General features: G+C 41.8%; 1 protein-coding gene across 1 annotated transcript in view; it reads right to left on the bottom strand.

Annotated features, from left to right (window-relative positions):
- The window catches only part of kcnh5b (potassium voltage-gated channel, subfamily H (eag-related), member 5b), a 479712-nt gene that overhangs the window by 362615 nt on the left and 91530 nt on the right, over nt 1–25567 (bottom strand). Inside the window, exons 3-4 of the mRNA XM_063061314.1 lie at nt 23210–23316; nt 3942–4070 (exon numbers count right to left, since the gene is read on the bottom strand). Of these exons, the coding sequence (XP_062917384.1) occupies nt 3942–4070; nt 23210–23316 (236 nt within the window). The remainder of the gene's footprint in view (nt 1–3941; nt 4071–23209; nt 23317–25567) is intronic.

Genomic DNA, 25567 nt, shown 5'->3' with positions numbered 1-25567 from the left:
CTCAGCATAAACATCACCGAGGATCTCACGTGGTCTGTGGTGGGAAAGGCACAGCAGCGCCTCTTTCACCTCAGACGGTTGAAGAAGTTTGGTATGGGCCCCCAAATCCTAAGAACTTACTACAGGGGCATAACTGAGAGCATCCTGACTGGCTGCATCACTGCCTGATATGGGAACTGTACTTCTCTCAGTCGCAGGACTCTGCAGAGAGCCCAGCACATCTGTAGATGTGAACTTCCCACTTTTCAAGACATTTACAAAGACAGGTGTGTAAAAAGGGCCTGAAGGATCATTGGGGACCCGAGTCACCCCAGCCACAAACAATTCCAGCTGCTACCATCCAGGAAATGGTACTGCAACATAAAAAACAAGGACCAAAAGTCTCCAGGACAGCTTCTTCCACCAGGCCATCAGACTGATTAATTCATGCTAACACAACTGCATTTCTATGTTATATTGGCTATCCTGTTGTACATACTATTTATTATAAATTACTGTAAATTGCACATTGCACATTTAGATGGAAATATAATGTAAAGATTTTTACTCCTCATGTATATGAAGAATGTAAGTAACAAAGTCAATTCAATTAAGCCTATGTTGATTGTAGGTCTCTTGTCCTTCCAGTGAATTTGGAGATTTTGCACAGACAATTTTGGGAATATTTCCAAGACCTTGAGTTGCCCACTGTTGGTAGTCTGGAAGCACCTCAGAAATCAGAGAGCATTGCTGCCTGAGGACCAGAAGTTTTGTGGCTTCAGACAACTTTTTTTTCCCCTCAGTCCACCCAAGGCTGATGATGCATGGAAAGTAATGGTGGATTTCATCATTGGTACAGGATGTGATTTTCATCATGATATGAAAATTGGTCCACAGCTGCCAGGGCCTCACTATGAACTTTTATTGTCGGAGGTGTAGGTTGGTATTGGACATTTGTTTTACAGGTGTTGGGCATAGGGCCCCGGCTCTCATACACTTTCATGAATGAGTCATTTGGTAGCCTAGAGTTCAGTCACCTGACACACTTAACACCAAAGATCAGCAATTAATTTTGAGCCAATAATTTTTACAATAACTCAAAGTTACAGCAACTGAAATCTGAAATGAATTAAAATATATAGTATTTTATCATGGAGCTGGTAAGATCTAGAGATAATTGCAATCCAGCCAAAAATATGTAAGATGTAATATACAACATTGAAACTTCAGTTAATCTTTTTGTCATTTTGAAACGATATGCAATGTTATTCAAATGTCAAAGTCTAGACATAACTAGAGTATGCAAACTAGAATTAGCTGATTAATCATTTGCCAGTTTTCTATCCTTTTACTCAAACACTAAAGGGATGTGGTATATATGAAACAAATCAAGTGAAAGGGATTAGTTTTTGACAAAGATAAATATTCAACCATCTTCCATTAATTTTAGATGTGGAATATAGCCAAGAATGGCTGTACCATTTGATTAATACTCTAGAAAACAACTCCGCACTGCAGCAAATACTGTAAGTCTGCAGCTGCTTTGTATGGGCTGCTTACTGATTGTAGTCAATAAGCAGACTACATCAGCAATTAGCATTTAACATCTGCCATATGCAAAAGACCCAGATATATATCCCTTCAGAATTTTCCTGTTAACATTTTGATTTGCTGATCAACCATCTTTTTTTATCATTATTATTAAATTAGTTGACATTATCTTTTTATTGCTCTGGGAATTGGAAAGGAAGGTGGAGCTTAGATCAGGAACAATTAAGTACAGTACAGAACAGTACAATACTGTAGAGTATTGAGTACAGGAGTTGGGATTTTATGTTGAAGTTTTATAAGACACTTGTGAGGTGAGCCCTAGTTTGGAGTGTGCATTTCTGGTCACCTACCTACAGGAAAGATAAGACTGAAAGAGTGCAAGAGAAAATTCGCAAGGATGTCCTTGGGACTTGAGGACCGAATTATAGGAAAAGGTCAAATAGGTTAGGACTTTATTCTCTGGAGCGCAGGAGAATGAGGGGAGATTTAATGGAGATATACAAAATTATGTGAGGTATAGACGGGGTAAATGCAAATGGGCTTTTCCCACTAAAGTTGGTTGAGATTAGAACTGGAGGTCATGGGTTAAGGATGAAAGGTGAAATGTTTAAGGGGAACATGAGGGGGAATCTCTTCTCTCAGAGGGCGGTGAGAGTGTGGAACCAGCTGCCAGAGTAAGTGGTGCATGCAAGCTCAACAAACTCTTCTGCACCAGCTATTGCACAAGCGTTTGCACATCCAAGTACTAATCAGGCCTGAGCTTATTCAAATTCTGTTAGCAGATAGTAACTAGTAGGGCAAATGAGTGGGTGAGCTACCATCATCCAATTAAAATTTTGTTATGTGTTCAGCGATTATCTGTGCAGTAATGTGCATATTTTATTTACTTAAGAACAAAGATTTAAATGTGAATTGACCAAACAAAATGGATCAATACATGTTTTCCAAATCTATAATTCTAAGTTGGAGTTCCTACGTTCTTCTGTTTTTAAAAAGTCTTGTGTTGTGTTGCATCTCTGCCATCTAAAGTTATTTTATTTGATCCTCTGCTTGGTTTAGAATCGCTTGTTTATCTTTCAAAGGGAGAGTGAAGTTTTCACTCTTTCCTTAGTTTCTATATGAAATCTAAAGACCTAGAAATGGTCATTTGGGAATAAGTGATTTTTATTTTCCCCAAAAGTGGTGTGCAATGGATGTAATTCCCTGCACTTGACAGCTGAAACCCAAGACATCTGTGAAACCGGATTCTGTTTCATTTCCCACAGAGTGCAACAGGAAGCAGTGAACAGATAAATGTATATTGAATTGTTCACTTGCCAGCAGTCCTTGGGTAATTCATGAGACTGCTGGAGGGAAGAGAAAGGGAGGAGTGGTGTTTAGAGAGTTTGAAGAGTGGGATGGTGGTGAGGTCTGAAATTGAAGCTGTGAGTTGGCAGATATTGGAAGTCCGAATCAAAACATTGTAGGGGGAAGGGAGGGATGGGGGTATGGCGCAACAGGCGAAGAGAAGTCAAGAAAGATGGTGGAGATAGGAAGCTGAGGGAGAGATTGGACGCCAGCTGATTGTGCGCAGGTAAGGTGGAGGGAGTCAGATGCTGAGGAACTTGGGTGAGGCTGACAACAAAAATCAGAATGAATTAGAGCATCAACTGGGAGTGAGGGGGTTGTGCACGTTTGGAGTCTCTGTGAGTGAGACGGCTGAAGAAAGTTTTGGAGCTAAAGGATCCTATAAATTTTAAAAATACAGAGGCCAGTGTAAAGAAGCCTGACCATGGAAAGCAATATACAACACGGAGAGTAGCTGGCTTCAATAAAGAGGAAAATAAACTGAGACAATTAATTGTAATTGGAACACCAACTTTAGCATTGAAATGTTCTTCACATTAAAGGAATGAAATATATTGTCTTTGAAAGTGCTACTCCTAAGACCCACTGTCAAGGCAACATTGACTCTGTGGCTCCATCAATGAAACCATGCATGAACTGGGTTAGGGGGTACTCTGATAACCTCAGTGCAAAAGAATAATTCGGAATTTGCACAGGTAACCTCAGGACCGCAATAACATGTGGATTAATTGTCAAGGATAGGTTATAATATTACGTAGGAGAGCAAACAAACTGATGCTCAGATGCAGATGGGTCCTGAGGGAAGACACGCCGACAGAAATCTTAAGACAAATAATATATTTAGATATTCAAATGAATTGCAGAATGAAGCAACATTAATTTTCTGGATTGCACACTGAGCAATTGGTAGAATCTTCTCATGTAACAGTCATCATCTCTCTCCTGCCGCAGCAGTCAGCCCGCACATAATCCAATGATACAATAGGCAAACTATACTTAATGAAAACCACATTGAATTCTCTCATAGCAAACATATCAATTTAGCAATGGAAAAGAAATATTACCTTTTGTTGACTCATCCTCAATGGGTTGTTTAAATATGGTAATATCTTTGAAAGTGCATAAAAATAAAACCACCTTGTCATATTCATTTCTTATGGGTGCAATTTGCATGTAGAACCAGAGTGGAGTTCCTGCCAATAGAGAGAAAAAATGTGAATACATTTAAAAAAGGCCATTAAACAAAAGGATATCAACACATTCCACACAAATGCATCAAAGCTTGATCAGAATGAACAATTGGTCTTGTATACTGCAGAAACTCTGTAATCACTGCAGATGGTTGACCATTTCCTACTCTATCAATTAACTCCGCTAACCCAAAAGCTCCCTCTTGCTTCGAAAGATTTTCTTGAAATCCAATCTTTGACCCATATCTATTCCTTTCTAGTCCCTCACACCACCTGTCCTCTCATCTCTTTCTGTTGGTGAACTTAATGAAATTCAACCTGCTTGCTTAACTGCAAGTTGTCTCGGCAAATACCATCAAATCCTAGCCTGCAAACACTAACAAAGTCTGATAGATTCCTGCCACATATTAAATGTGAAGAAACAGAAAAAAATATTGGCATTTATAATTTCTCATTAGTATCAGGACAAAGAGGAAAGGATGGTGTGGTCTTTCATTGATTCTATTATGGTTATTATCGTGTATATATTTTATATATATATATATATATATATTAGATTATGAGGACACTCAGTCCTTGTTTAGTGTCATTTAGTAATGCATGCATTAAGAAATGATACATTATTCCTCCAGTATGATATCACAGAAAGAGAAGCCAGTCCAAGACTAAAACTGACAAAAACCACATAATTATGAGGACACTCAGTCCTCGTTTATTGTCATTTAGTAATGCATGCATTAAGAAATGATACAATGTTCCTCCAGTATGATATCACAGAAAGACAAGCCAGTCCAAGACTAAAACTGACAAAAACCACATAATTATAACATATAGTTACAACAGTGCAAAGCAATACCATAATTTGATAAAGAGCAGAACATGGGCACGGTAAAAAAAAGTCTCGAAGTCCCAATAGCCCCATCATCTCACGCAGACAGTAGAAAGAAGAAAAACTCTCCCTGCCATGAACCTCCAGCGCCACAAACTTGCCGACGCAGCACCCTGGACGCACCCGACCACAGCCGACTCTGAGTCCATCCAAAAACTTCGAGCCTCTGACCAGCCCTCCGACACCGAGCACCATCTCTGCCGAGCGCTTCGACCCTGGCCCCGGCCGCCAAGCAGCAGGCAAAGCCATGGATTCAGGGCTTTCCCCTCCAGAGATTCTGGATCGCACAGTAGCAGTGGCAGCGAAACAGGCATTTCAGAAGTTTCATCAGATGTTCCTCTGTGCTTCTCACGTCCGTCTCCATCAAATCAGGATTGTGCACAGCATCCTACTTAACAAATAACAGACGTTCATTCCGGAGTGGCCGCTGCACATTTTCTTGCGTCACCATCTTCTCTTCTGAACCAAATTGAGTATCCCCTCAAGAAAATGAATCTCAGGGTTGTATATGGTGATATATACGTACTTTGATAATAAATTTACATTGAACATTGATAACATCAATTATTTCTTATGTTCTCTGAGAATAGATAAAAAGTACTTAGTCTTCTTTGAACCCAAGATTCAGGTAGATCCATCTAAAAGCAAAAATACTGTGCGAAATGAAAACTGAAACTGCTAGAAATATTCAGCATGGCAGGCAGCGTTCGTGGTGAAGGAAATGGAGTTAATATAAAGATGATGACATTTCATCAGTTTTATGACATTTCTTTCTCCATGGGTGCTCACTTTTATTTTAGATCCAGCAGATGTTGGATAAATATGTGATTTGTGTCAAGATGTCTCTGATTTTAGCAAGAGTCAAAAAGCTTTCCAAATCCAGTTACCCAGTATGTACCACATTGTTAGCATCATTGAAAGGGAGAAAAAAAAATAAATTATTTGGCTTATTAATATAAATCTGATTGTGAGATCACCACAGATAGTCTCTTCCAAGAGGACCACAAGCTTGTCATAGGGTTTGGACACTTGTATACTCTTCAATGACTGAAGAGCCATGTTGGCTGGAGTCAGGGCCTTGTGCTTTGACTCTTGGTCGGGTCACCCAGGCCAAAGAGGTCAAAGGGTAGAGGCCTGACTAGGAGTGGTCCACTGATCCTCCAAAACAAAATTGAAACAACAATGAAGAATCCTTCTATACCTGTGCGTGACAGTACTCCTGAGTCTCCACCCAGGGCTTGCATGACTGACAGTAGTGAAAACCAGGAGGAAGCTACCGGCATGGTGAAATAGGCCCTGAACACCACCAAGACTAAGACAATAATTGGTTTTGATGGCCAAGGACAGAGATGGAGGACCTTCACCGCCGGCCTGAATACAAGTGGCATTATGAACACCCTCTCCTCTCGCTCAGTGATCGTCTACATCTAGACTCAATGCCAACTTTATGAGGTGCACCTGGACACCAGCTCATTAATACAAATATTTTAATCAGCAAATCAGGTGTCAGCAACTCAATGCATAAAAGCGTGCAGACATGCTCAAAAGGTTCAGTTGTTGAGACCAATCGGAGGAACGGTGAAAAAATGTGATCTAGGTGACTTCGACCATGCAATGATTGTTGGTGCCAGGTGGGGTACTTTGAGTATCCCAGAAACTGAGAATCTCCAGGGATTTTCATGCTAACAGTCTCTACAGTTTACAGAGAATGGCTTGAAAAACAAAAAAAAAAATCCAGTGAGCTGCTGTTCTGTGGACTAAAATACCTTGTTAATATGGGAGGTGGGAAGAGAATGGCCCGACTGGTTCAAGCTGACAGGAAGGCAGCAGTAAATCAAATAACCACACCTTACAACAGTGGTGTGCAGAAGAGCAACATCTCTGAATGCACAACATGTCAACCCCTCAAGTGGACGGGCTGCACAGCAGGAGTCCACAAGCATACACTCAGTGGCCACTTCTGGAGTGATGAATAGAGCCCACAGTACCAAGAATATTTCTGTTATTGCAAGAGCAGTGCAATTTCAAAAAAGAAAGCAAAAATCTGTAATAATTCTGAGTGTCTTTCGGGAAGGAAAAATGTCAGCTTTACTTCTGTATTACTTGTTTTCCAAGAAAGCAGTGTTCATTTTATGATTTTAAAATCCACAGCCTATTTCAGTCTCAAACTGAAGTTCAAGTACACAAAGGAAAGCTGCCGATATAGACAGAAAAGCAGTTTTATTAGAGAGAAGAATCAAAGGCACAAGTATAAGAGGCATTTATTCACCCATAACAGAGCTGCCAACTCACTGTGTGAATAAACAATTCAGAGTGGGTCGAGTGCTAAAAGCACACTGCTTTATTGTAAAGATTCAATGCTTAAAAATGTGAGCAGAAAGATATGTCACTGTATGGTTCTGTATGTGTTTTAACTTCTTTCTCTCCCAGGTGTGAAATTATTAGAATTCTACTTGAGGTCAATGGCTGATGATGTGTTTCTCAAGGAACTTGTCAGTTTTGTTCATGTTGGATGTAGTGATTTGTCCAATTGGATAGTCATTTATATTAGCTACAGGGAGTTAATTAGCTAGGTTTTAGAGATATTCTGAGAGGCACATGAACAAACAGGGGACTAAAGGAAATAGACCACATGCAGGCAGATATGCAGTTTGAATTGGCAGTACTGGTTAACACAGACCTCATGGGCCAAAGTGATCTGTTCCTGTGCTGTACTACGTGGGGGCCAAGGGTAACATTCTCTGAAACACCACCACAGAGAGATGAGACAGGATGCTAAACACTTCGCACATGAGCGTTTGTTAAGGGCACAAGATAGGGTCAATGGCCTGAGTTCTTGAGGAAAAGTGTGATTTCAGGAATAGAGAAAGCTTGTCGTGCTTGGATTCTTTCACTTATGCAGGCAAATGATACTTGAAGGGTTGACAGTGGATATGCAATGGCAAGAATTTAAAGATCGCATGGATGAACTACAACAATTGTTCATCCCAGCTGGCAAAAGAATAAACCAGGGAAGGTAGTGCACCCGTGGCTGACAAGGGAAATTAGGGATAGTATCAATTCCAAAGAAGAAACATACAAATTAGCCAGAAAAAGCGGCACACCTGAGGACTGGGAGAAATTCAGAGTCCAGCAGAGGAGGACAAAGGGCTTAATTAGGAAAGGGGAAAAAAGATTGAGAGAAAGCTGGCAGGGAACATAAAAACTGACTGTAAAAGCTTTTATAGATATGTGAAAAGAAAAAGATTGGTTACATAGAACTTAGAATAGTACAGCACAGTACAGGTCCTTCGGCCCACAATGTTGTGCCAACCCTCAAACCCTGCTTCCCATATAAGCCCCCACCTTGGATTCCTCCATATACCTGTCTAGTAGTCTCTTAAACTTCACTAGTGTATCTGCCTCCACCACTGACTCAGACAGTGCATTCCACACACCAACCACTCTGAGTGAAAAACCTTTGTCTAATAACCCCCTTGAACTTCCCACCCCTTACCTTAAAGCCATGTCCTCTTGTATTGAGCAGTGGTGCCCTGGGGAAGAGGCGCTGGCTATCCACTATCTATTCCTCTTATTATCTTGTACACCTCTGTCATGTCTCCTCTCATCCTCCTTCTCTCCAAAGAGTAAAGCCCTAGCTCCCTTAATCTCTGATCATAATCCATACTCTGTAAACTAGGCAGCATCCTGGTAAATCTCCTCTGTACCCTTGCCAATGCTTCCACATCCTTCTGATAGTGAGGTGACTAGAACTGGACACAGTACTCCAAGTGTGGCCGAACCAGAGTTTTATAGAGCTGCATCATTACATCGCGACTCTTAAACTCTATCCCTCGACTTATGAAACTAACACCCCATAAGCTTTCTTAACTACCCTATCCACCTGTGAGGCAACTTTCAGGGATCTGTGGACATGTACCCCGAGATCCCTCTGCTCCTCCACACAACCAAGTATCCTGCCATTTACTTTGTACTCTGCCTTGGAGGTTGTCCTTCCAAAGTGCACCACCTCACACTTCTCCGGGTTGAACTCCATCTGCCACTTCTCAGCCCACTTCTACATCCTATCAATGTCTCTCTGCAATCTTTGACAACCCTCTACACTATCTACAACACCACCAACCTCTGTGTCGTCTGCAAACTTGCCAACCCACCCTTCTACCCCCACATCCTGGTCGTTAATAAAAATCACGAAAAGTAGAGGTCCCAGAATAGATCCTTGTGGGACACCACTAGTCACAATCCTCCAATCCGAATGTACTCCCTCCACCACCACCCTCTGCCTTCTGCAGGCAAGCCAATTCTGAATCCACCTGGCCAAACTTCCCTGGATCCCATGCCTTCTGACTTTCTGAATAAGCCTACTGTGTGGAACCTTGTCAAATGCCTTACTAAAATCCATATAGATCACATCCACTGCACTACCCTCATCTATATGCCTGGTCACCTCCTCAAAGAACTCTATCAGGCTTGTTAGACACGATCTGCCCTTCGCAAAGCCATGCTGACTGTCCCTGATCAGACCATGATTCGCTAAATGCCTATAGATCCTATCTCTAAGAATCTTTTCCAACAGCTTTCCCACCACAGACGTAAGGCTCACTGGTCTATAATTTGTTAAGACAAATTAGGTCCCTTATAGTCAGAAACAGGTGAATTGATCATGGGGAGCAAGGACATGGCAGACCAATTGAATAACTACTTTGGTTCTGTCTTCACTAAGGAGGACATAGATAATCTTCCAGAAATAGTAGGGGACCAAGAGTCTAGTGAGATGGAGGAACTGTGGGAAATACATGTTAGTAGGAAAGTGGTGTTAGGTAAATTGAAGGGATTAAAGGCAGATAAATCCCCAGGGCCTGATGGTCTGCATCCCAGAGTGCTTATGGAAGTAGCCCAAGAAATAGTGGATGCTTTAGTGACAATTTTTCAAAACTCTTTAGATTCTGGATTAGTTCCTGAGGATTGGAGGGTGGCTAATGTAAACCCGCTTTTTAAAAAAGGAGGGAGAGAGAAACCAGGGAATTATAGACCGGTTAGCCTGACATCAGTGGTGTGGAAAATGCTACAGTCAGTTATCAAAGATGTGATAACAGCACATTTGGAAAGCAGTGTAATCATCGGACAAAGTCAGCATGGATTTGTGAAAGGAAAATCATGTCTGATCAATCTCAGAATTTTTTGAGGATGTAACTAGTAGAGTGGATAAGGGAGAACCAGTGGATGTGGTATATTTGGATTTTCAAGAGGCTTTTGACAAGGTCCCACACAGGAGATTAGTGTGCAAACTTAAAGCACGTGGTATTGGGGGTATGGTATTGATGTGGATAGAGAATTGGTTGGCAGACAGGAAGCAAAGAGTGGGAATAAATGGGACCTTTTCAGAATGGCAGGCAGTGACTAGTGGGGTAGTGCTGGGACCTCAGTTGTTTACAATATATATTAGTGATTTAGATGAGGGAATTAAATGCAGCATCTCCAAGTTTGCAGATGACACGAAGCTGGGTGGCAGTGTTAGCTGTGAGGAGGATGCTAAGAGGATGTAGGGTGACTTGGATAGGTTAGGTGAGTGGGCAAATTCATGGCAGATGCAACTTAATGTGGATAAATGTGAGGTTATCCACTTTGGTGGCAAGAACAGGAAAACAGATTATTACCAGAATGGTGGCCGATGAGGAAAAGGGGAGGTGCAACGAGTCCTGGGTGTCGTTGTACCCCATCATTGAAAGTGGGCATGCAGGTACAGCAAGCGGTGAAAAAGGCAAATGGTATGTTGGCATTCATAGCAAGAGGATTCAAGTACAGGAGCAGAGATGTTCTACTGCAGTTGTACAAGGCCTTGGTGAGACCACACCTGGAGTATTGTGTACAGTTTTGGTCCCCTAATCAGAGGAAAGACATTCTTGTCATAGAGGGAGTACAAAGAAGATGTACCAGATTGATTCCTGGGATGGCAGGACTTTCATATGAAGGAAGACTGGATCAGCTAGGCTTATACTCGTTGGAATTTAGAAGATTGAGGGGGGAATCTTATTGAAACGTATAAAATCCTAAAGGGATTGGACAGGCTAGATGCAGGAAGATTGTTCCCGATGTGGGCAAGTCCAGAACGAGAGGTCACAATTTGAGGATAAAAGGGAAGCCTTTTAGGACCGAGATGAGGAAAAACTTCTTCAAGCACAGAGTGGTGAATCTGTGGAACTCTCTGACACAGGAAACAGTTGAGGCCAGTTCATTGGCTATATTTAAGAGGGAGTTAGATTTGGCCCTTGTGGCTACGGGGGTCAGGGGGTTTGGAGAGAAGGCAGGTACAGGGTTCTGAGTTGGATGATCAGCCATGATCATACTGAATGGCGGTGCAGGCGCGAAGGGCCAAATGGCCTACGCCTGCACCTATTTTCTATGTTTCTAACTAGAACAGAGGGACTGGGGAAAGAATGGAGATATTACTAGAGGTATCTCTTTCCTAACGATTGGCTAGCAAGACTCAAATAAGAAATCAACCCTGTGGTGTGTACAGCAGAGAACGGAATCTCAGGCAGTCTTCTCAGACTTGCCGCACCCCAATGAACAAAGGCAAATGGCAGAAAAGTTGCATAAGAAAAGGTCAAACATAATCAGAAAAACTCAATGACTTGAAGGTGTTTGCGTCTTCTTCTACAGCATCTCATGAGTTTTGGAAAGCTCGAGTTGCAACATTTTGTTGAGGGGACTAGAAACGAGGCGGCACCTGATTTCCATTTGGATCTAGCATTGACCTTTATAACAGGTCCCTGCTGAGGTTAGCTACACACAGAGGAAAGTGTTCATGGGATCATCAGGTGTAGGGTAGGGAAAGGGAAGGATTATATAATTAGAAATTGTAAGAAGAAATACAGGCAATTGTGGCATGTAGATAATGGGAAATCCTATGGGGATCAAAGTAAATTCTTTCTTATTAATTCAAATTGCTAAGGAAACTAGCACAAATGGAAAACAAGTCAAGCATAATTAGCAACAAAAAAAAAGAAAATGAAGTATGTATAATATTAATAGCTGCTTCTGCCTGATGAATCTGATTGGTGAAGTTACAGATACAGCAGATCTCAGATAGGGTAAGACGAGGGAGAGTCAGAAGTGGAAAGACTGAGCAATTTCAAGTTCCTGAGTGTCAATATTGTAATGTAAGTATCTACTTCTTTTAGAGCAATGACCCCACCCCCCGCTTAGTACTACGTATTGTTCTGTTGTCTGCACATGCGCTGTTGTCTACATATGATCATTGCTGTCTCTCTCTCCCCCCATCTCCCACATGCATGCTTTATTTTTAACATACATGTAGCTGTGCACAAACACAACAAATTGGCAACGAGTACAAACCTGAATGTCTGAAAATATCTCGAACAGCACTGACAGTTACGGCACGATTATACGACAAAACAACAAGAGTTAAACAGAGAAGGCCATGAGTGATGCTAACAAATATGTGACTAACAATGAAAGACACACTGAATTTAAAGTGAAAATAGCATGGTGATGGCTTCAGTTGGGAAAGCTGATGAACCTGATAGTGCTAGTGAAGGCTGGGAGTCATACATCGAGAGGATTGAACCGTAGTATCACACAAACAACGTGGAGGAGCAAAAGAAAGCCACCACACTTCTTAGCTTAATGGTCCCAAGAACACACTGTCTCATACACAAATTAGTAACCCCTGAAAAGCCAGCAAGCAAGACATTCGATGAAATTGTTACAATTTTACAAAATCACTTGAGCCTTAACCACTGGCAGTAGCTGAGAGATCTAGATTTTACAAAAGGAACTAATCAAAAAATGAAAGCCTTTCTGAATACATTGCAGAAATGTGCAAACTTGTCCAGTACTGTGACTTTAGAGATGGACTTTCCGATGCATTCAGGGACAGGCTTGTATGTGGCATGCATAGTCTAAGCACTCAAACAAGGCTACTGGCAGAAAGAGACCTAACCTTAGAATGGGCTTTGACCATAGCAATATCATTAGAGACTACAGCCAAGGATGCAGCAGATCTACAGAAAAGGAGGTTAGAATGTGAAATACACAGAATGTTCATGAATGGTGCAAACACCCAAAGATGTTATCAATGTGGCAAATCCTCCCATGATGCAAGTGACTGTAGATTCAAAGAAAAAGTTTTCAGAAAGTGTCACAGACAAGGTCACGTCGAGAGAGTGTGCAAAGCAGACAAAAAGCACAACCAAGTGAAAAATCTCAAACACAAAATTAAGGAACTGTATAAAGTGACTGAATGTAAAACAGAATCAGGACAATGGAGCCTGACAAAGGTGAACTGTCATGCCTAGAAGTGCACAGTATTACTGAAGCAGATCACAATATAATATGAATCACAATAGATGTGTCCGGTGTAAAACTGAAAATGGAGCTTGATTCAGGGTCAACCTTGTCCATAATGCCAGAGGCTGATTACAACAGACTGTTTTCTAAAGAAGACCTCAGTGATGCTAAAGACCTGCACAGGCAAAGAAGTGTCTCCCAAAGGCAAACTGAAGGTAAATGTGACATATGGAGGCCAGACACAGCAAAGTAGAGGACCATCACTTTTCGGATGTGAACGGCTGAGAAAAATCCTACTAGACTAGCACTCAGTCAAAGCTCTCAGTGTGCCATCAACAGGCAACTGCAGCCCACATTGTTGTACCAACTGTCACAGTGGCTTAATGCTAGTCAGAAGGTGTTTGAGAAGAGAATGGATAAGCAGACGGAAGACTTGCCCAAAAGCTGGTCAGGATGCCAAAAAGTTCCAAATGCTCCCCCACAGGCACTGTTACACACATGGGAGTGGCTTTCATCACCATGGCAAAGAGTATATATGGACTTTGTTGGGCCATTCATGGACTCCATGTTTCTGATTGCTGTGGATGCTCATTCAAAGTGACCGGAGGTCATACCAATGAAATCAACCACCTCCACAAAGACTGTCTCTGCTCTGAGGGCTATCTTTGCCAGAAATGGCTTGCCAGAACAAATTGTGAGTGACAACAGACCACAATACACGTCAGAAGAATTCAGACTGTTCATGAAGAAAAATGGCATCAGAGATTTCAAATCAACCCCTCACCACCCAGCAATGAATGGGTGAGCTGAAAGGTTTATCCAAACCTTCAAGAAGTCCATTAAAATGATGGACAAGGAGGACATTTCTCTACAGCACAAGGTAGACAACTTCCTTTTTGTGTATCAAAACACTGTACTTATGATGACAAATCAAACACCCGCAATGTTGCTCATGAACAGGGATCTGAGATCTCGCATAGACACCTTCTGAAACAAGACCTCCGGAGGGAAGTACAGAATAAACAGTTCAGTCAGTTACCAACTGAAGCAGCAAGGAGCTTCAAGATTGGACAGGAAGACCTACTGCACGATTACCGAGAAGACAAGTGGACACCCGGTAGGACAGCTACAAGAACTGGACCACTGATGTACACAGTGGATGTTGGAGATCAGACACGGAGACGTCATGTGGACCAGATACTGGGTGTTCAACCACAGAACACACCTGAGTCAATTGCATCCAACAAGATGGACACATTGCAGTCACCAGAATTACCTCTCAGTGATGATGTCACTGACAGCAACATGACACTGGAAAGCAAGAAAGTTGTCTTAGACAAGACCCCTACCAAATCTGATGTCACTCCACAGGTCCAGAGGCTCTATCCTGAAAGAAACAGAATGCCACCCAAAAGACTGAACCCTTAGAAGTATGAAGTTAGTTATGACTGTTAATGTGAAAGCATGTTTATTTGGGATATGGATTTATGAAAGGGAAATTGAATGTTTTGCACATATACAGTTTTATGGTGAATTAATCTAAAGGGGGAAGCAGTATAATATATGGATCTATTTCTTTTAGAGCAATGACCCTTAGCACTACATATTGATCTGTTGACTGCGCACGCACTGTTGTCTACATATGCACTTTGCGCTCTCTCTCTCTCTCTCTCTCTCTCTCCCCCCCCCCAATGTGAACACACCAGTAAAAGCCATCTCCTGCATGCATGCTTTCACATGTAGTTGTGCAGAGACACCACAAATATCTGTGGACCTATCCTGGACCCAACATAATGATGCAGCTACAAAGAAGCATGACAGCAGCTATACTTCATGAGGAGTTTGAGGACATTTCGTATGTCACCAAAGACACTCACGTATTTCTACAAAAGTACCACATTCAAGCTGGCTGCATCATTGTCTGGTATGAAGGCACACACTCAACAATTCAAGAACAGCTTCTTCCCCTCTGCCATCCAATTTCTGAATGGACATTGACCCATGAAAACTACCACACTACTTTTTTTATTTCCATTTTTTGTACGATTTATTTAATTTAACTATTATATATTTACTGAAATTCATGGTATCTTTCCCTATTATTATGTATTGCACTGTACCACTGCCACAAACACAAATTTCATGGTATATGTCAGTGATCCTGAGTATGATTCAGTAGTTTCCAAGAATCTAACATTACAGGGATGCTTGATTCTGATCACCACCGTAAACAATAAAGAGAGTGAGCTGTACATACCCTACTGAGATTGCAAAGACTAAATCACAAAGTAAAAACAGAGACTTATCCTCAACATACTCAAGTATGTGAGCTTCTTGGGGATATACTGTATCATATGATACCACAGGGGCAAATACTTCAAAACTCTGTGGATAGGTTTGAGTACCAATAGGCCATGAAAGGCAAGTGCAGTGTCCTTTTTTTTAAAAAAAAGATCTGAGGAAATCTTTACCTCTATCAAGTTTCCCAAGCATTTGAAGAGTGTCACAGGTATTGCCTCAGCTTCAGTACTGACAGTGTTACTATCATGTTTTTTTAAACAGAATTTAACTCCCATTATTTTTTAATCAGCTGTACCATAACAAATTCCAGGAGTCTCAAGATGAAATTCCCCAATTCTATATCTTAGAAGCATCTGAGTCAGCAGAAGACAGAATGCTATAAACTGCAATATTCCATGATCTGCAGCTGGATATAATGAAATTCACTCAGTGTGATAAGAACACTGTCTGGCTCCTCAGTAATAAAATACGAAGAAGCTATTCTCCAAGAGTGGTTTGTTACTCCCCAGCACTTTTCTCCTGCACATTGTCAGTGGCATCCAGAGATTAACGGAATCAAAATAACAGCAAAAACATGTTGAAACTATTGTTTGAAATATGACAAAGTTCATCTGCCTACATCCTTAAACCCACCAGCATTCCCAACCAAAACACTTAGTTTGCATGTACAGTGAAGGCATCAAGCCAGAGATAGGGGTGGGGTTAATCAGAGAGGAAAAGTCCAAATTCATTTGGATCTGATTCCAAATATTCACACCCTTAATCTCTTTAAATAAAATCTCTTCATCTCATTCTGAATGAACAATAGGTTACTTTGAAAGTTTGCACCATATCCCCTCACGGCGCCTCGTCCGAGACTCTCCTGCCAATGGGTGCAGCCACCCAGCAAGTTACTCTGTCACACTCCTGAAGAGTTTGTATATTTGAATCTGACAAAATCTTGTTTCAATAAACTTCAGGGACCCTATGCTACACCATCCTACTCATAAGACAGCTGTCCCATCCTAAGAAATATCAAATAAACCTCTGCTGTGTTTATCCTGAGGTTAGATGATCAAGGTTGTCCTCAATAGTCCAGATTTGATACCCGACAGGATCAGAGCGAGACTTTGCACTCATGTACTCAGTCTCTTACAATACGGGCGAACGATATACTTGCTTGCTATTTTTCCCATCAACTTTCAGCAATCATGTTGGGTGCCACAAAAGCATAGTGATTAGCATAACGCTATTATAGCTTGGGACATCGGAGCTCCTTTCCGACATCAACTGTAAGGAGTCTGTACTTCCTCTCCGTGCAATGCATGGGCCGTCTCTGGGTCCTTCGGTTTCCTCTCACAGTCCAAGAGCACACCGTTTAGCGGGTTAATTGGTCATTGTAAATTGTCCCATGATTGGGCAGGAGTTAAATCAGCGATTGCTGGGCAGTATGGCTCAAAGGACCAATTCTGCACTGTGTCTCTAAATAAATAAAATGTGCTGTATAAGAATGCCTCTCGATCTTAATATTTACTACATTTCCATCGTTCCAGACTGAGAAGGTCATTTCAGATTTCTCCACATTGTGTTGTATGTGACATCTTTTGGCTCAGTTACTCAACTGGAGTCTATCCTTCCATGCCCATGGGATGCTTTGCCCGCTAGCTTTATATTGTCAACAAGCTTGAAAACATTATTTTCATGTTGATAATAAATATGTATGTCCCAAGCGACACTCAGCTATATTGCTGCCTTGAAAATGATATCTTTATTTATATGCTCTATTTTCTGCTCAATAACCAAACCACAATCCATGCTCATACTTAATCCCCAATCTCACAAGCCACAGACCCGTCACACAATATATTCTGCTGGTTGTGCCCTTGGAGGACTCTTATGTGCAATATCACAATTTTCCTTTCATAGAAACTGGTCAAATAAAACATTGCTAACTAAATCGTCTGTTTTCTTTTAAGTACAGCTTTCCCTTTGCACTCAAGGACTGTTAATTGTCCTTGCAAACTGTCCGCAAGCCTCTGTCCTTTCATTGTTTTAATCGCCCTTCGTTTGCAATTATTGGAGGAAATTTCAAAGCAAATGTGAATTTGAATGGGATTGGAACTTCCTTATTAATACTGACTCAGTGATGTAACAAACCTTTGTATCACTGATTAAAATGTCATGATGATGGTTGTTCAATGTGCTTCTCCAAGCATACAGCACAAAAAATAAAATGCCTCCTGTATTTCTGGGAATCTTTACAATAAGGTGACGGTGACTCTACACAGTTTCCAGATACTATGCATTAATACAGTCAAGCTAAAATATTATTTTACACCACACAGATTACATATGCTGTTAGTTGTTTATGCATGCTAGACGAGTCACATTACCCACAAGGAACTGACTAACCCACTTGACTCTTTCTTGAAGCCAAGGCTAGCCAAAACTCGAAATTGGTGTAATCACAATTGCAGACCATCATCTCCAACAAGAGAAAACCTGCAGATGCGGGAAATCCAAAGCAACACACCCAAGATGCTGGAGGAACTCAACAGGCCAGGCAGCATCTATAGAAAAGAGTACAGTCAACGTTTCAGGACAAGGCCCTTCATTAGGGGTCACAGCCACAACCAGAAATGTTGAATATTTACTCTTTTGCATAGATGCTGTCTGGCCTGCTGAGTTTGTGTGTGTGTGTGTGTGTGTGTGTGTGTGTGTGTGTGTGTGTATATGTATGTATGTATGTCATCTCTAATCCTCCTTCATAGATCTGACCTCTTGCTTGAAATTGGTATTGGTGTATTTTTGTCACATGCACCAAAATACAGTGAAAAGCTTGTCTTGCATACTGTACAGTGCTGATGAGAGGTCGGTCTGCTTATTCCTTTCCATGGATGCTGCCTGGCCTGCTGAGTTTTTCCAGCACCTTCTATGTGTTCCTTGCATACTATTTATAAACATCAAATAATTATACAGTGCATTCAGCTGGAGCAAGATAAAATTATAACAATGCAGAATAAAGCCACCAAAGAAGTACAGTGTAGGAAAACAACATTCTCTACATACAGCAGGAACAAGAGGATTACTGTATTAGGCAGAAGGTAGGACCACCCAAGGGTAAAGGGCGAACATTTGCTTGAACGTGGAGGATGTGGGTAGCTTACAAGTACTTAATGAGTACTTTACACCAGTATTTTCCAAGGAGAAGGACGTGGAGGACTGGGAGATCAGTGCTGAGCATATTGATATGATAGGGCATTTCGAGATAAAGGACAAGGTAATGTTAGGTCTGTTAAAAGAGCATTCATGTGGATAAGTCCCTAGAATCTGATTGGATATACCCCAGGTTATTGAGAGAGGCAAGAGAAGAGATTGCTGGGGAATTGTCTGTTTGGATTCAGTCTGGATTGAGTATTGCATACATTTCTGGTTGGTTCCATTATAGGAACGATGTACAGGCTTTGGAGGGGGATCAAAACAAGTTTACCAGGATGCTGCCTGGATTCAGGGGCGCAGTGCTAACCGGAGCTCATCTTTAAGAAAAAAGCCAAAATAAACAAGCTAATTAATTAGGTGTTGCCCAGGGTGATTTGAGTATCTCAGAAAGTGCTGTTCTCCTGGGATTTTTTTTTATATAAACGCACATCAGACTCTGGAGTTTACAAAGAATGATGCCAAAAACAAAAACAAAATCCGGCGAGTGGCTGTTCTGTGAGTGAAAACATCGTGTTAAATCCTCTCACTGGATGTTTTTTTAGCTCCGGTGTGCTCTGGCTAGCATTGCACCCCTGTCTGGATTAGAGGATAAATGCTAAAACGAGGGTTTGGACAAGCTTGGGCTGTTTTCTCTGGAGCAGCAGAGACTGAGAGGAGATCTGATAAATTATGAGAGGCAAACATAGTAGACAGAAAGTATCTTTTTCCCAGGGTCAAAATATCTAATACCAGAAGGAATATATGTAAGGTGGGAGGGGGTAATTTCAAAGGAGTTTTTTTTTTTTTTTTTACACACACACACACACACACACTCACACACACACACACCACACACACACACTCACACACACACACACACACACACCACACACACACACTCACACACACACAGTGTGGTGGTGGTGGGTGCCTGGGGTGGCGGTAGAGACAGAAACATTAGGGACTTTTACGAGATGTTTAGATAGGCGTATAGATGTGAGGAAAATGGAAATATATGGACATCGTGTAGTCAGAAGAGATTAGTTTAGTTGGCTATTTGATTACTAATTTACTTGGCTTGGCACAACACTGTAAGCCAAAGGGCCAGTTCCTGTGCTGTACTGTTCTACATTTTATGTTCTATGATAAAGTGCAAGATCATAATGAGGTAGATTATGAGGCCACGAGCCCATCTTATCATACAAGCGGTCCATTCAAGAGACGATTGACAGAGGGATAGAAACTATCCTTGATCCTGGTGCTACGTGCTTCCAGGCTGTCGTATCTTCTGCCCAGTGGGAAAGGGAGAAGAGAGAGTGTCTGCAGTAGGTGGTGTCTTTGATTATGCTGGCTGCTTTACTGAGGCAGCAAGATATAGTCCTTAGAGGACAGTCTAGTTCCCGTGACGTGCTAAGCTAAGTCCACAACTCTGCAGTTTCTTGCTGCTATGTGTAGTGCACTTGCTGTTATGCATCTGGACAGAATACTGTCCATGGCACATTCACACAAATCGGTAAGAGTAAATGGGGGCATGCTGTATTTCTTTAGCCTCCTGAGGAAGTAGGGGTGTTTGTGAGGTTTTCTACCAGTGACATCAATGTGGTTGGAGCAGGACGGACGTTGGTGATGTTCACACCTAGGCACTCAAAACTCTCAACCCTCCAAACTTCAACACCATTAATGTCAACAGAAACATTAGTGTTACAGAGCTGCAGATGATATAAACATGCTCCTCTCATGCTCTTGCCAGCCCAAACTCCCCCCAGACACCTCACGCCACCAAAGCGTAACTTTACCCAATTTCATTTATCACTTTGGATCGTCAAGAATTTCAATGCACTCTGGCAATGCAGGGGGAGAAATAGATCAGTGATAACAAGGACATACCATCACGGAAATTTGCACTCATCACCTTCTTTATCATGATGAGTTTGAATAAATTCAAATAATTTTAAAAAGATGTCATTGCTAGAAATTTAAAAAAAATTAAAAAACATTTTAGCTGAAATGTATTTTCCGCTGTTAGCTGGGTTTAAATGCAGGAAGAAAATGAAAGACATCCGGCAATCAATAGCCCAGATTATTTTACCTATAAAGACCTTAATCCATTGACTTTACAATTTCATTCTAAAAAATTTCTATTTCTCTCATAGCATACCAAAACCATGTGCTAAGGAGCTTAGTTTCATCTCTGTGTTCCAAGTAAAAATCCATTGGGCAGGCTAAAATAAATCATGTATTATCACTAACTAATGTCTCTCCCCATCCAAAACAATTGGATTTTCAGTTTTTATGTCTTAATATTTAAGATTCCAGAAAGTCAGCTGAATGAACAGGAATTCTGCAGATGCTGGAAATTCAAGCAACACACATCAAAGTTGCTGGTGAACGCAGCAGGCCAGGCAGCATCTCTAGGAAGAGGTGCAGTCGACGTTTCAGGCCGAGACCCTTCATCAGGACTAACTGAAGGAAGAGTGAGTAAGGGATTTGCAAGTTGGAGGGGGAGGGGGAGATCCAAACTGATAGGAGAAGACAGGAGGGGGAGGGATGGAGCCAAGAGCTGGACAGGTGATAGGCAAAAGGGGATACGAGAGGATCATGGGACAGGAGGTCCGGGAAGAAAGACAGGTGGGGGGGGGGAGGACCCAGAGGATGGGCAAGAGGTATATTCAGAGGGACAGAGGGAGAAAAAGTAGAGTGAGAGAAAGAATGTGTGTATAAAAATAAGTAACAGATGGGGTACGAGGGGGAGGTGGGGCCTTAGCGGAAGTTAGAGAAGTCGATGTTCATGCCATCAGGTTGGAGGCTACCCAGACGGAATATAAGGTGTTGTTCCTCCAGCCTGAGTGTGGCTTCATCTTTACAGTAGAGGAGGCCGTGGATAGACATGTCAGAATGGGAATGGGATGTGGAATTAAAATGTGTGGCCACTGGGAGATCCTGCTTTCTCTGGCAGACAGAGCGTAGATGTTCAGCAAAGCGGTCTCCCAATCTGCGTCGGGTCTCGCCAATATATAAAAGGCCACATCGGGAGCACCGGACGCAGTATATCACCCCAGTCAACTCACAGGTGAAGTGTTGCCTTACCTGGAAGGACTGTTTGGGGCCCTGAATGGTGGTAAGGGAGGAAGTGTAAGGGCATGTATAGCACTTGTTCTGCTTACACGGATAAGTGCCAGGAGGGAGATCAGTGGGGAGGGATGGGGGGGACGAATGGACAAGGGAGTTGCATAGGGAGCGATCCCTGCGGAAATCAGGGTGGGGGGGGAGGGAAAGATGTACTTAGTGGTGGGATCCCGTTGGAGGTGGCGGAAGTTACGGAGAATAATATGTTGGACCCGGAGGCTGGTGGGGTGGTAGGTGAGGACCAGGGGAACCCTATTCCTAGTGGGGTGACGGGAGGATGGAGTGAAAGCAGATGTACGTGAAATGGGGGAGATGCGTTTAAGAGCAGAGTTGATAGTGGAGGAAGGGAAGCCCCTTTCTTTAAAAAAGGAAGACATCTCCCTCGTCCTAGAATGAAAAGCCTCATCCTGAGAGCAGATGCGGCGGAGACGGAGGAATTGCGAGAAGGGGATGGCGTTTTTGCAAGAGACAGGGTGAGAAGAGGAATAGTCCAGATAGCTGTGAGAGTCAGTGCAAGAGACAGGGTGAATGAACAATATGTCATTTCTTTCAGTATTCTAAAAAGTTTGCTTCATAAAAGTCAAAATTAAGGTATCTTAGCCAATTAATTTTTGACTTTTTTTCCTTTGTTGTTTTTATTTTAACAAAATGAGCATATTACAATTAAAACTATTTCAAAACTATCATTCTCTTTCCAAACCCACTCATATGTAAACAGTTCTACAGTATCATTCCACAGTATACTTAGAACAAGTTGATCAGTAAATCAAAATTTCCAGCATACAGATACAAAATAATTCAGACTCTGTAATTTGATCCAGCTTGTGAATGCAAACCCCCTTCAAGAAAAATCTAATACATGAGTTGTCCCACTTTATTTGATTATACTCTACTCCGGGTAGAGCTTGGGATCTCTGAGATTCTATCACAAATTAAAATTGCAGAAAATCTAAGTGAGCACAGGGCTCCTTGATAGACAGAGTTGATGTGCCAGGGCACTCAAATGAGCATTGACTAAATAGGTAATAAATGTTCATTGACGATGGTGCTGAAGGTATTGATAAAGCGGAATATCTCTGCTCAATTAACAAATGTTCCTTCCATCTGGGTTAATGAGTACAGAATTAAATCACAGTAAGGAATGGACACATCTTCGTGGATTAAAGGAGATCTCCCGTCATAGAGGAGATCTTGTGCAGTCAAAAGCATTTAAGAGGACGTTACATTTTAGAAAAATGACAGCTCAATAATTAGTGGAACTATTTTATCAGCCCTTATAATCATCCCAAGAACAGTTATAAATTAATGGATTTATAATAGAATTATCATTACTTACTGTTTTTATGATACAGAAGAACTTCAAAGCAATTTGATTCATAGTTGTCAAATGTTTGCCTGACTTTGTCTATGGTCTTCTTATCTGTTAGGTCTCCGTACATGAAACTAGGCAATACAAAAAGAGAGAGAGAAGAATTACGATGTTAGAAAATCACCTGTGCGTTCTTTTGCTGGCATTGTACCCCTCATCTTAATTAGAATTGTATTGCATTGAGAGTGCAGGAAAAATAATATTTACTATTGGGAACAGCTAAATTACTATATAAATATTTCCATGATTCAGTCAATAAAGATGATTACCTCAAAATACTTCTGAACTTCAATTATGTGTGCCCAGAAGCAAGGAACAATATGCTGTTACCCTTCCAAAGTGTCTTTACTACTACCAGTTGGAGAGGATCGAAAGTTCAAAACTCAAAGTAAATTTTATTACCAAAATACATATATGTCTGCAAACTACCTTTTCCAAAAGCTCCCTACTGGACAGCACACTAGGCTATTAAAAGAAAAACTTCACACCATCTTAAAGTTTCTTCCCTGTGCAGTTAATCTGATCAACCATTCTACTTAGACCCACCCAACCACCCCTATCGAAGTTCAAGGTCAATTTTTATCAAGTACATACTGTATAGATCACCATATACAACACCGAGGTTCATTTTCTTGTGAGCATACTCAATCAAGCTATAAAATAATCATAATGGAATCAATGAAAGACCACCAAAGAGTGCAGAAGACAAAAATCTGTGCAAATATAAGAAAGCAAGAAATAATAATAATAATAATAATAAATATCAAAAACATGAGATGAAAAGTCCATGATAATCAGTTATTGACAATGGAAACATTTCGATAATTGGGTAAGTGAAGTTGAGTGAAGTTATCCTATTTGGTTCAACAGCCTGATGGTTGAGGGGTAGTAACTGTTCCTGAACCTGGTGGTGTGAGTCCTGAAGCTCTGGTACCTACACCCTGATGACAGCAGTGAGAGGAGAGCATATCCTGGATGGTGGGGAGGTGGACAGTGGGGTGGTAGGTGACCCTGATGATGGACGCTGCTTTCCTGCGGCAGCATTTCATGTAGATGCGATCAATGGTAGGTGGGGAGGGCTTTACCCGTAATGGACTGGGCCATATCCACTGCTTTTAGTAGGATTTTGCATTCAATGGCATTGGTGTTTCCATACCAGGCTGTGATGCAGCCAATCAATACACTCCCCACAACACATCTGTAGAAGCTTGTCAAAGTTTTAGATATCATGCCAATACCGTAAACTCCTAAGGAAGCAGAGGCACCGCCATGCTTTCTTTGTAATTGCACTTACATGCCAGGCCCAGAACAGGTCCTCCAGAATAATAACGTCAAGGAATTTAAATTTGCTAACCCTCTTCACCTCTAATTCTCCAATGAGAACTGGCTCATGGACCTCCGATTTCCTTCTTTAAGTCTATAATCAGCTCCTCTGTCTTGCTGATATTGAATGAGAGGTTGTTGTTGGGGCATCACTCAGCCAGATCTTCAGTCTCTCTCCTATATGCTGATTCAGTCAATGACAGTGGTGTCATCAGCAAACTTCAATATAGCTTTGGAGCTGTGTTTAGCCACACAGCCCCGAGTGGAAAGTGAGCAGAGCAGGAGAGTAGTGAGTGACGAAGCACACAGCCTTGTGCTGTGGCTGTGCTGATGGAGATCAGGGAGGAAATGTTGTTGCCAATCCAAACAGACTGGAGTCTACAAGTGAGAAAACCCAGAATCCAATTCTACAAGGAGGTACTGAGGCCAAGGATTTGGAGCTTTACTGAGTAGTTCTGAGGCGATGATGGTACTGAATGCTCAGCTGTAGTTGATAAAGAGTATCGTGATCTATGCATCTTTGCTGTCCAGATGTTCCTGGGTTGAGTAAAGAGCCTATGAGATGGCATCTGCTGTGGACCTGCTCCTCCAGTAGGCAAAATGGAGCAGATCCAAGTTGCTTCTCAGAGGAGCTGATATATTTCATCACCATCTTCCCAAAACGCTTCATCACTGTGAAATTAAGTGCTATTGTGTGATAGTCATTGAGGCACGTCTCCACACTGCTCTTGGGCACGGGTATAATTGAAGCCTGCTTGAAGCAGGCAAGTACCACACACTGCCGAGAGGTTAAAGACCTCACTAAACACAATAGCCAGCCGATCAGCCCAGGTCTTTAGTAACTGAGCAGATGCCCCAAATGAGCTGAAGGCTTTTCGTGGGTTCACCCTCCTGAAGGCTACCAGCACGTCAGTTTCAGAGACTGAAGCCATAGGATCATCGAGGAAAGTGGAAGTTTGTGATGGATCCTCCCAGTTTCCAATGGTCAAAGCAAGCATAGAA

The sequence above is a fragment of the Mobula hypostoma genome, chromosome 1 (assembly GCF_963921235.1).
Source record: "Mobula hypostoma chromosome 1, sMobHyp1.1, whole genome shotgun sequence".
In the NCBI taxonomy this organism is placed as follows: domain Eukaryota; kingdom Metazoa; phylum Chordata; class Chondrichthyes; order Myliobatiformes; family Myliobatidae; genus Mobula; species Mobula hypostoma.
Note: the sequence above shows the minus strand (reverse complement) of the source record. Positions and strands in the feature narration are given on the sequence as shown.